The sequence below is a fragment of the Coccinella septempunctata genome, chromosome 7, assembly GCF_907165205.1.
Source record: "Coccinella septempunctata chromosome 7, icCocSept1.1, whole genome shotgun sequence".
NCBI lineage: Eukaryota > Metazoa > Arthropoda > Insecta > Coleoptera > Coccinellidae > Coccinella > Coccinella septempunctata.
In genome coordinates, this window is record NC_058195.1 from 14326234 (window position 1) to 14338784 (window position 12551).

At 36.4% G+C, this 12551-nt stretch overlaps 2 protein-coding genes across 3 annotated transcripts in view; one reads left to right on the forward strand and one right to left on the reverse strand.

The window, feature by feature from the left end:
* Positions 1–5408, reverse strand: part of LOC123317335 (mitogen-activated protein kinase kinase kinase 7) — a 37601-nt gene extending 32193 nt beyond the window's left edge. Inside the window, exons 1-6 of the mRNA XM_044903810.1 lie at positions 5210–5408; positions 4832–5131; positions 4590–4769; positions 3954–4193; positions 3540–3779; positions 1077–1149 (exon numbers count right to left, since the gene is read on the reverse strand). Of these exons, the coding sequence (XP_044759745.1) occupies positions 1077–1149; positions 3540–3779; positions 3954–4193; positions 4590–4769; positions 4832–5131; positions 5210–5296 (1120 nt within the window). The 5' untranslated portion in view covers positions 5297–5408. The remainder of the gene's footprint in view (positions 1–1076; positions 1150–3539; positions 3780–3953; positions 4194–4589; positions 4770–4831; positions 5132–5209) is intronic.
* Positions 5409–5548: 140 nt separating this feature from the next.
* On the forward strand, positions 5549–12522 carry LOC123317910 (serine/threonine-protein phosphatase 6 regulatory ankyrin repeat subunit A-like). Of its 2 annotated transcripts, none has more exons than XM_044904530.1 (3): positions 5549–5843; positions 5978–6505; positions 12028–12522. In XM_044904530.1, exons 1-3 carry the CDS (start codon positions 5606–5608, stop codon positions 12429–12431), a joined length of 1170 nt encoding a protein of 389 aa, XP_044760465.1. In that variant the 5' UTR covers positions 5549–5605; the 3' UTR covers positions 12432–12522. The 2 variants fall into 2 exon arrangements, with proteins under 2 accessions (XP_044760465.1, XP_044760466.1); XM_044904531.1 differs by having other exon boundaries at positions 12040–12522.
* Positions 12523–12551: the final 29 nt, after the last annotated feature.

Below are 12551 nucleotides of genomic sequence, written 5' to 3' on the forward strand. Positions count from 1 at the left end.
AAACAGATTCAAAAATCGCCAATTTTAGGTATTTTCATAAATTTCTAATTATTTTGGAAACGGTACATTTCCGCTGAACTAATGTTGGTCTCATTCGGTAGTATTTGGTCTACTCTAGTGTGGTGTGACGTTTGATTTACTAGTTTTGGAACAATCTGTATATTCAATATTTCTGAAACTGAGAGTTTTTTGGTAAAATCCTATGACGCGGCGATTTTGTTTCGAACAAAGGCACTTTTTGACATATGACTTATCAAACCTAAATTTGTTTCAATGAAATATTCGATTTCAAGTGTTTAACTGACAGTAGAACAAAACCAGAGAGTAACTCTTTAACAAAACATTCTCGGTCGGTAAGGCAACTGATGTTAGAGGACCATAATTTTTGACGTAAAATGACACGCTCTTTCAATTTATTGCCATTTAAAACAATTGTCGATGACGTCATACCACGAATAACGATTACGTCACAAATATGGGTAGTAGTATATCAAAAAGTACCTTAGTTTAAAACAAAATCGATGAGTCAACGGTTTTTTGGTCAAACCTCTAAGTTTCAGCAATAATGAATTTATTCGTTACTTTTCAAAAGCACTGTATTAGGTCTACTGCCAGTTGAGTTTTCTGTAAACATTTCAAACAAACGACCGTATTCTGCTTGACATTAAACCGGAATCACGCTCAGTTCAGTATTTGAATAAATGTCAAATTCGCGAAAGTCGACAAAAATCCAAAATGGGGGTGCTGTTTGGTTCAGTGTACTGAACTCATGGTATCTGTTAACTGAAGTTGCGGAAAATCAGAATCGAACATGAAATCTCTTGGAGTCGCACTCGACTTTGGGGGAGGGTAGCTCCGCCATCTCGAATGTTTTGAAATAATTTTTTTTTACTCTTTTATGAATTTTATTGCAATTGATCTACTTGTACTGCAGGTTCCAAATTTTTTCAAAATCGGAATAGTAATTCAAATAAATAGATTTCCAGCATCATGCTGATAACTGGCAACAAATATTTACGTTTTCTGGATTCACTGAGCTGAAAAGTGCTTCTTTGTATTTTATATGAAAACCTCACCTATACAGGGTTCCAGGTTCAAGCCAACCATATTTCGGAGTTCTTCTTCTGGATTAGGCAGCTCCCAAGCATTCTGAAAAATCAAGGAAATATTGGACTTTCAGTAATCTACATATATACATATTATTTTGAAAGAGAAGGTCCTTTCGTTTGCATAAAAAGTGTAGCACTTTTCTACACTCGATTTTAGTATTCGTTTGCTGATTGAATTCACACCAATGCAGAGGAGGTGTAGTTCCTTGGCTGAATGACGAAATTAAGAACTTGATGAAACAGAGGGATACTCTATACCAAAAAGCAGTATTAACAAAAAGTAATAACTACTGGGATGATTACAGGCGAGTCAGAAACGATGTTGTAAACAAACTACGAAAGAGTGAAAAAAATTATTATTATGACATGGTGAAAAATTGTTCCAGTAGTGATGTATGGAAAAAGTTGAAGAATTTATTAGGAAATAAACAGGGATCAGTAGTAAAAAATGTTAAATTCAATGGAAAATTAGTTACTGATAATAATGAGATAGCGAACAATTTCAATACATTTTTTGCGGAGAGTATACACGACATTATTGCGTCGACAATTAGGGCACATGACCACGATTTCTATTTATCGAAAATAAGTAGATACTCTGAGTTCTCAAAGTTTACAAAGATCAATATGAAAGAACTTAAAAACTTTATTAAGAAATTAAAAAACAAATGCGGACCAGACGGCATTGACACAAAGATTTTTCTGGATATATTCGAGGTGATGGGTAACAGGATGCTTGACATTGTGAACACATCATTGGATTGTGGTGTTTTTCCTGAAAGCTGGAAGGAATCGGTGATAATACCGATCCAAAAAGTGAATAATACCTTCTTATGCGAGGAGTTCAGGGGTGTTCATACAGTACCTATATATGAGAAAGTACTCGAAATGGTTGTAAGGGATCAATTATTGAAGTTCCTGGTTGAGAATAATGTAGTTTTCGATGGCCAATCAGGTTTCCGTGCGAATCATTCGTGTGAAACCTCTGTAGTGTACATACATAACGAATGGGTAAGAAATATAGACAAAAATAAGATAGTTCTGGCGGTTTTCGTTGACTTTAAAAGAGCATTTGAAACGATAAATAGGGATTTACTAATAAAGAAACTGAAAAAAATGGGAATTGATGGAGCTGTTCTGGATTGGTTTACATCATATTTGAGGGGGAGAAAACAGAGGGTAAATTTTGGTGGGGAGTTATCATCCAGTATTGAAAGTGATGACGGTGTTCCACAGGGGACAACGTTGGGTAATTTACTGTTTATTGTGTACATAAATGATATCGTAAAATACAGGAAATATTGTACACTGAGAATGTTCGCCGATGATACAATGATTTATATAATTGGAGATGATATTGATATGTTGGTCGCACTGATGAATGAAGATCTCGAAACATTGAATGAATGGATGGGGGATAATCAGATGGTGGTAAACTTCGAAAAATCGCATTATATGCTGTTCGGGAATGAATGTAGAATGAAACAAATTAATAAGAGCAACATAATGATTTCAATAAATGGAAGGAATTTGAGTGAAGTAGAGTCCATTAAATATTTGGGTGTTAGATTGGATGGTAACTTGACGTTGAAAGAACACTCAGAACTTATAACAGCAAAGATGGCACAGAAGATACACTTTATCAGTAGAATCAGTAATAAGATAGACTTTAAAACGAAAGTGCTACTATTCAAGTCGATGGTGTTGCCCCATTTGGATTTTTGTACATCCTTATTGTTCAATCTAAAGTCGAACAGTATTGAAAAAATTCAAAAAGTGATGAACAGAGGCATGAGAATAGTTTTGAGCTGTAATAGAAGAACGCCAATTAGAGTCATGTTAGATGCACTGAACTTGATGACTGTGAGACAGAGGATTATATTCAAAACACTGGATTTCATATATAGGGTTGAACATAAAATGCTGCCAGACTATCTTTGTGAGCACATCAGATACACATCCGAGATTCATACACACCATACAAGAAATAGGAACAACTTTTATGTGGAAACATTCCGCACGAGCTCTACATCAGGATCTACTTTGATTGGAGGATTAAAATTTTATAATGGTTTACCTAGCGAGATGAAGAGATGTACCAATTATAGAGAATTCAAGAGATTGTTGATTTCTCACGTTAAGGGACATTTTTGAGTTTTTCTATCACTTACTTTACAGGTTGTAAATAGTTGATCAACTAATAAAATTATTATTATTATTATTATTATTATTATTATTATCTACATCTCCTTTTGACTATGTGTAGATAAACTACACTTCCTCTACACTGGTATAAATCAAATTGAGTGTAGAAAAGTGCTACACTTTTATGCAAACGAAAGGACCTATTGTGATGCAATCTATAATTTCCCAATTTCAAATTAAAGAAGTAGATAAAATTAACAAATTTAGACATAAATATAAACTTACTGGATCTACACTGACACTGAGTGGAACCATTGAGTTTAAAGTTGGCTGTGGTAAGGTATGTACCCTAGGCACGTGGAGATCTTGAGGAAATGAATCATACTCAGTGCAGGTTATTTCTTCTTCATCATCCACCCTGTAGGAGTCATCCTCAGGACCATATGAACTATCTACATCGTCCACCTCAACAACATCTTCAACTACAGGTAGAATACTACATATATCATACATAATTTCAACTATCTGCAAGAAAAACAATCATTGACTCACTCTTTGTCACAAAACACTGATCCATGAATTTTGTGAAGACTTTTATGGAATCTTTTTGCATCAATTTCATGTTGAAAATTTCTATTTCACCTCCAAATCAAATGAATAAAATTATAAAATTCAAGAATATCAAGCATTGAAACTGACCTCATTCATACTTGGGCGTTTGTCAGGTTTCTGATCCCAACATCTAACCATTAAATTTTCTATACATGGAGGGCAATCTCTGATACGTGGAGGACGCTTTCCCAGATGAACATTCCACAAAATTTGAATGGAGGTTATACCTGGCGAATCGTATGGCCTACATCTAGAGAGCACCTCCCAAAGTATTATGCTCCAGCTGAATACGTCGCATGTTTCTTTATAACTGGAGGTTGCGAAAACCTGAAATTGAATTATGTGATAAATTACATCTAAAATAAATATGGTGTCTCCAAAATAAATCTTCCACCAAAAATTACCTATATCAAACATTCAAGATGGCATAGATATCATCCCCATAAGTCAAATGAGGAATATCGATATAATTTGATTTCTATCAGGGGTAGGACTTATCAAAACGTTACATTTCATAAAATATACCTAGATCACAAGGATAGATGAAAAATTTAGCATCCTTAATTATAATTATTCTCATATCCAGTGGAAATACAAATAATCTGAATGAATCTGAATAATTATTTTTCAAAATAATATTATAGCCTCAGCCTGTGGTAATTAATGGCTTTAAGACATCAGGTTATAATTTTCTTATTGAAGGCAACGGTAATTTTTTCTTACTTCAGGAGCCATCCATGCAGCAGAACCCTTATTGTTCGTCATATATGTTCTCTGATCGGCAGCTGTACCAAAATCACAAATTTTCAAATGTTTGCCTTTGTCGATAAGCAGTAAGTTTGGTGGTTTCAAGTCCCGATGAATCAAAGGCTTAGGTTTCATATTATGTAGGTATTGAACACCCTAAAACAATTAGATGATGTAAATGTGTGATACAATATTTTTAGAGTAAAAAAAAAACTTACTAGGGCACACTGATAAAGCCATGACATTGCATGATTTAGAAAGTATCTGATGTAAGGTGAATGGTGTAAAATATTGAACAAAGATCCACCATCTGCATATTCCATGACCAAGCACATATTTGGACCCTTTGTACAAGCTCCAAAAAGTGTAACAATATTGGGATGATTCACTCTGGATAACTGTTGAACTTCAACTTCAAAAGCTTCTTTTTCACTGTCTCTTGTGATCTTCTTTACAGCGACTAACTTATTTTTCCAAAGTGCACGAAAAACGACACCAAAGGTACCTTCTCCAACAGCCTACAATAATTTTCTCACAAAACATTGCATGGAAAATGTGATTTTACCATCATTAGTATAAAATGAAAACCTTTTCACCTGATCATTGAGAAATTGAATTTCTTCATAATCTATTTCGAGAGTGAACTGCTGTTTGTCTAAACCAGAGTTATTTGTTGACGCCATTTAGGTTTAATTTTTCTAAAAATATTATCAGATGTTGAAAAATTCATTAAATTCCTCAAATAATTCATCAAAAGTTTCTCATAACAAAAATATTCCTATTTTTTGGTTAGAAAAATTGTCAAAGTGTCAAATTTCCTTAGGACATTGGCTCTACTTCCAGCAGATGCACATTGAACTACAAAATTTAAGAAGAAAAATTACTTTCTTCTTTCTTTATATGTCCACACGAAACGAAAATTTGTACTTTTGCATTTTCACTTTTGTCAATGTTGTCAATGCGGTAATTTTGGAGTTATTGGAAAATACAAAATGAGGGAAGACAGACCGGACAACATGGTACCATGGGTCGGAGAGGAAGCGCCTCGGAATTTCATGCCCAACAAACCCTTAATGCTGGATAAAGCGACAGATACATCGTTGGATGAAGAATCTTTCAAATTGGTGCCTTGCACCTGTCGGATAGGAGATGTAGATTCAGACACATCATGCATATCCCAAACGACTGCTATAAGCTACAAGACGAGTTCAATCCTACGTGAATGTTTTTGTGAGTATGTTGCCTTATTCGAAGTGAATACTTCTACGATCTCATTTCCCATACAAGAATACAAGCTGAAGCTTAAGACTCTTTTTCGTAACTTTAATAAGCCGTTAGTTATCCCAAATATATTTCGCTTGCAGGTTCCAAAGAAAGAGGTAAGACCTTGCTGGATGCCGTCTTCACCGCTAACTTCGATCTTTTGGAAATCTGTCTCGACCACAACGTTGACGTGAATTATTCTGACGAAAGCGGCGATACTGTTTTGCACATGGTCAGCGATAGGGGCGACTTGGAAATGCTTTCCTTCCTCTTGACCCTGAAAAACATCAACATCAACGCACAGAATCAATTAGGACTGACGCCCCTTTCCGTAGCCATCATGAGTGCCCGCGATGAAGCAGCAGAATTCTTGCTGGATCGTGGAGCGGACCCCAACATTCCCGACATCAAGGGTAGGACGCCAATATGTTTTAGCGTACACCTTGGGAACGAGACAATCACCAAGATGCTGATAGACCATCATGCAGATGTAAATATAGAGGACGCTTTTGGAAATACTCCCATTCAAGAGGCTCTTTCGGGCAAGCCTACGATCACGATGGTTAAGGTACTTTTATCCAGTGGGGCGAATCCTTTGCAGAAGACCAACACTCTGAATCCATTTTTGGGTAGGTAGGTTCAATCTTTTGTGTATTGCGTGCAGTGGCGATCCGTGAACATTTAATCGTAGATTTATTTTTAATATTTTTTGCACCAATCGTCCGGATTCGTGTTTCACAAGAATCAACAAATTCCTCAAACTGATTTCTGGCCATTTTGCTTACGTAGAGAAATATTATTATCATTATTTGAAATGCGTGAACTGCGACTATGCAGATATTTTGTTTTCAACCCTACGCATTCATAGGAACCCAAGGAGGTCGTCAATGTTGTTGATAAAACCGACAACATCTTTAGGGGCCTTGGCCGGTACCTCGTGAGTATCCAGGACCGGTTTCCCTATATGAATGGTTCTTAGGCCAGCCAGCTCTGGACACTTGCATACCATCTGTTCAGCTGTTTCCGCTTCTGATCCATAGAACCTGCAAATTTCATCTGCTGACTCTCCCATGAGGTACAAATAATATTTGTACCGACATCGACAGTGCCCTCTGTCAGCAGTCCCACCATCACCCGAAGCTCAGATCGTGACAGCTTCAGCCGTTTTCTGGTGCAGGTGGGTGAAATCATCACGAATTTCTTTGACTGAGTAAGTCCAGGAGTATTTCTCCAGAGGGTTATTCTGTTGTTCAACTCCCATTGGTTAGACCGCAGTCTTATATTGGTATTGCCCAAGCCAGAGGAAGGCTCAGGTCCAGCAGGTGTTAACCTTGATGCTCTTTCTGCAAGTTCATCGGCTTTTTCATTTCCGTCAATACCACAATGCCGGTACCCATAGTAGAGTCACTTTCTTGCCTCTAGCCAGTTCCTTTATGGTATTACGGCACTCACATGTCAGCAGAGATCCCTGGCAGTGTTATTCCAAGGACCTTAGCGTGGCCAGGCTGTCCGTGGTGATATATGTATATGTACTCCTTTGAGGTTCATTTTAAGACACTCCTAAGCGCATACGTAAACAGCCAGTGTCTCGGTCTGTAAAATAGAGGCTTCACTTCCCAGGGCGTTAGAGATCCTCAGTTTAGGTCCATATGAGGTAGACTCACGTCAATGCCGGTGCCGATTTCTGATTTTGATCCATCAGTAAACCACGTGGATGACTTCTTGTCCAGAAGATTTACGAAACTTATTGCACTAGGAGGGTCAACAATGGGCGATTCGAAATGAAAGATGATTGGCATAACATCTGATGGTTTTGCCAAGAGGTTTTGCCGGGTAGGAGATTCCCGTTAAGGGATATTCTTATTGCTTCCAGCAAGCTGCATTTCCTCACATGTAGGTTTAGAGAAATAACTCGATAAAACCACTTACCCTTTACGCGCCAAAAAAAAAAGAAAATAACGTCCTATTTACAAATAACAACACAGATGAGCAAAACTGCATGATGGTTAGGAAAAAAAGCGATAGAAAGCGAATCGAGGCATCGTAGAGTAGGCAGATTGCTGTCTGCCTAACCTGCGAAGTATTGAGCTAACAATATGATGTAAGTTTTGGTAGCTTTATTTTCTTTGAATAGTTTTCGAGAAATGGTCGCAAATTTATGGGTAGGTATCATGTATTCAGAACGCACGTGTGAGAAAATTTCGAAATACGACAAAAATTCCTTCCTCTTGTAATTTGTTATGTGAAACTGAAACTGAAGCCAAAAAGTATCAGAGTGCATACTCTTTGCCGAGCTCTTTGCTGAAACTATCGGATATTCCCGAAATAAACATCGAATAAAAGGCGAATCTAATTTTTATTGTTACCCAGTAGGCACACCTCGAACGGCCGACCGCCGGCGAATAGTCGGAACGGTCGGCAGTATGTCTGTGACGGTTTACTACTGACGGCCGTTCGACTTGCCCGCATCTGTATCCAATAATCGGGCGGCTTCTGGAATACTACCAATCGGCCGTTGTTCTTCTTCTGTTCTTCGTACGATCATCGGTTCATGATCGTCATTCGACATCGGCCCACTTCAGGGTAACATCAATTGGCCGTTATACGCCTAGAGTTTTTTCTGCTTTTTGAAATATCAAATAATATATTTATGATCACCTTAACAGTCATGCAGTTGAGTCGAATAAACAAAAATAAATGTTGATAAACAAATTAATTTGAAAAAAATTAAGAGATAATAAGCAAAACCCGATATAACGATTTATAATCAAACTTATATTGATGAAATTAGTCCATATGTAACTATCTATTTGTTTTATTGTTTCTGGAAAGCATTATTAATGAGTTTTAGTACAATAATTACTCATATAATTATCGGGAAACAGTCAGATTGAGAAAAATTGACACTTTTATTGTTAATTCATTCAAGCTTTCGGCAATAATTTCATTGTGGCGGTCAAAAATATCCATGCCGTAATTCATAATCAAAATTATAATATATTATATATTTTTCTATATATTATATTTATGCAGGAGCTCTGAAAAACTAATAACTTAGATAACTAAGTAATGGTTGTCATAATAATAAGTGAATTATATAACATTCGAAAAAAATTAAAAAAGAAAAAGAAAACCCTACCTTAGAATCTATGACATCGAACACCTATCTAACCAAACCATTTTTAAAAATCCTCTTTGGTTATAATCACAAGCGAAAGTTTTTATTTGTTATTTGTGGAGTGTGTTTGAATTTACGGTTATTGTTCGAGTAGTTGAGAAGCGTTTAATTTAGAATTAATCCATTCATTGAAATATTGCAATGAGGTAAGTTACAATACATTGTTTTCATTATTGCTTTCCATATCAGTTTTTGTTTATTAGATGAAAAATGTCTTCTAAACGACAAATCCAGAGAAACATTAAGAAAAGGGTGCTACATCAACTCAGATTAGCTGAATTGGATATTGCACAGCTTCCTTCTACCTCAGCTACAGTTTCTGATAGCCAGACAGAATTGGATATTGCACAGCTTCCTTCTACTTCAGCTACAGTTTCTGATGGCCAGACAGAATTGGATATTAAACAGCTTCCTTCTACTTCAGCTGCTGTTTCTGATAGCCAGACAGACAATATTGGTACCTTGGTGCCGTTAAGTGAAGAAGATAGGAATGAATTGAACGACTTTTCTTGTATACAAAATTCTCCTCACTACTCATCAGATATTGAATCAGTTGAATTAACGACTGATTATGAAGATAGTGAAGATGAAACTCCTGATAAAGAGTGTAAAACAGAAAATGCTTCAGAGTTTTTGAAACAATTCTATTTAAAATATAATATCCCTAGGACGGCAATGAATGAATTACTGCAGTGGTTTTCAAAAGGTCCGGATATTTCGAATTTGCCATTAGACATGAGGACAATACTCAGAACAACAAGAAGTATTGAGGTGGAGAAAATGGGCTCAGGAGAATTCCACTATTTTGGTCTTCGTGAAAAATTAGATAAATTCATAATTTCTAATAAGTATGAAGGACACAACTTGAATTTAAAATTCAACATTGATGGTTTACCATTATTCAAAAGCAGCAGCACTTTTTTCTGGCCCATTCTTTGTATAGTTGAAGAATTCAAAAGGGTGGGTCCATTTGTTGTTGCAATATATTGTGGCTCGTCAAAACCTCCTTTGGAAGAATATTTGAAAGAATTTGTCGAAGAAATCAGAATATTGATGGAAGAAGGAATACATTATGAGAATAACAAGATTGTAAATATACGAATTCATAGTTTTGTTTGCGACACACCAGCTAGAAGCTTCATCAAAAACACATTATCTTACAATGGGTATCATGGATGTGATAAGTGCTGTACGGTTGGGGTCCATATTCAAAAAAGAATGACTTTTCCCACACTTGGAAGGGACAGGACTGATGAAGAATTCAAAAACCAGTCATATGGAGAACATCATAAAGGTCCAACACCACTGTCTTCCTTAAATATTGGTTTAGTTACACAATTCCCAATTGACTACATGCACACAATTTGTTTGGATCTCACAATTTCAAGTCCTTGGAGGAAGCAATGTAGGGGAAAATGTCAGGAGGATATTGGGAAAGATGATATCAAACACCCTGGCCCTTAGAATAAATTGGACGGGGAGATTCGAAAAATACAATTTTTCAAAATTGGAAAATATTTCTAAACTCATATTAGGTAAGCAAATGTATATCAACTCAGCTTCAGGTCAGTTGTCACTCTTACTCTGTATTTACTGTTCATAAATAATCAATGTTCAGTTTAATTCGTGATAATGACATAATTGAAAATTCCTATTCTCAAAATTCAAATAAGAATAATGCCAGTTCTATTCAGTTCGCCTCATAAATTTATTACATTAAAAATTCTATTCATCTCAGAAATGGTTCATTATAGGCTTGTTCGTAGCAAGCGCAATTCCATTTTAGGGTGACGAAAATCCATTTGCGCTTGCTCTGTGCAGTTCACAACCGTTGTGAACCACTCTACGAACAAACCTTATGCGTGCATTGAACACTCATTTATATTGAGTCATTTAAACAGTTTCATCGCCTTTACTGCTTATTGTTTCATATGATAATTCATTTGTTTTTTCAGCTACCGTTAGGAAAAACCCTCTACTGAAGGAATGTTCTAGCAAGGAAGCAGAATTGCATATCAAGAATTGGCTTCGAAATGCGCCGGACCGAGAGGGCGGAAGAGCCAACCGGAAAAAACAATAATATTGTAATAATTTATTTTGTACATATATGTAGATAAATCTGGTATATTCCAGTTATGAAATTTGTATATAGAGTAAATTTTTATATGTATATAGTTTTTTTTATATGTAGATTTTTTATATGTAGATTTTTTTTTAAGTTGGGTCTGAATAAATATTTTTATTTTCTGAATACTATTTTTTCTTCAAATGGCTATAACAAGAATAGAAATTTTATTTTGGCATCATGCCATCGACGGCACAACGCTACTAAAGCTAATCGGCCGATTACCGGCAATTCATCGGTACATCGAAGCTTGCCGGACCGTAGAAGACATCGGGCCGACCAACGGCCGGTGCGACACATATACGCTGGCCCGTTGCAGGTGCCCGATTATGGCCCGTTAAAGTAACCCGCAAACGGCCACCGCCCGGCCGGACCATTTTTGCCTGTTGGGTATCTGAATAAAATAAACAAAAATTAGTCAAGTATAAACAACTTATTCTCTTCGGTATTTACGCTCCATCAATTTGTTTATTGTTTATGGGACCAGGCCGGCAGATGGTACCTGAATGTGTAGCGTATTTTGTCTACGGCCTCTGTAGATGATGATGGATTTGAAAAAGGTTCCATATTTTTTAGATTTTAATGGAATTGATTGAGAGCTATGTGATGTTTAGAATTTCTTTATTTTACCTGCATAGGCAGTATTTCAGAAATATTGCCCTCTCTGCTTCGCATTGTTCGAGCAACGGCAGTTTCGTACGGTAAAGTACTACATTCCGCAATTGTTAGGAAAATAACTATTTTCTTATTGCTCAAATAAATTTCCTACTCCGGCTTCGTCAATTTTCGGATTCCGAGAGAGAAAGGTGTTCTGAGTACTAAGAATCAATATTATGTCTTTTTGATAGATTCTTTTGCAGAGACGGTTCTTGATTGTACAAACTACGAAAAACTGGAATTGGTCAAGGTTCTGGTGGAGTCTGGTGTAGACGTGGACATCCTAGAACCTAAATCCAACAGAAATTGTCTCCACTTGGCTGGTATCAATGGATTTCTACCACTAGCCGAGTATTTAGTGAAATCCGGAGCAGATCTCGAACAGCTGGATATGTCAGGTAGATCACCTGATCGGGTAGCCCTAGAGCACGATAATTTAGCTGTAGCCGATTTTTTCTTGAAAGCCAAATGTTTGAGGCGTATCTTCTTCAAGGAGAGAGTGAAGGACATGTCGAAGAGCTTGAGAAAACTGACGATGGCGGCCATGTTTTCGAGTAGTACAAAGTTGATGAGAAGTGATCATTCAAATTTATAAATGTTTTTTAGCGGTTTATGTGAATAGAGTGTAAGCAGTGATTGTATTTTTATTGTAGCAAAAGTTAAAGAATAAAATTATTTTGAACGGCCCACTATGTTTAAGTTGAATGTATTGAAG

What these genes read in the sequence shown, in the direction of transcription:
- LOC123317910 (XM_044904530.1), top strand. Translation starts at nt 5,606, where the DNA reads ATGAGGGAAGACAGACCGGACAACATGGTACCATGGGTCGGAGAGGAA. An exon ending in AATCCTACGTGAATGTTTTT is followed by an intron (nt 5,844 to 5,977) that starts GTGAGTATGTTG and finishes TTTCGCTTGCAG; the next exon opens with GTTCCAAAGAAAGAGGTAAG. An exon ending in CACTCTGAATCCATTTTTGG is followed by an intron (nt 6,506 to 12,027) that starts GTAGGTAGGTTC and finishes TCTTTTTGATAG; the next exon opens with ATTCTTTTGCAGAGACGGTT.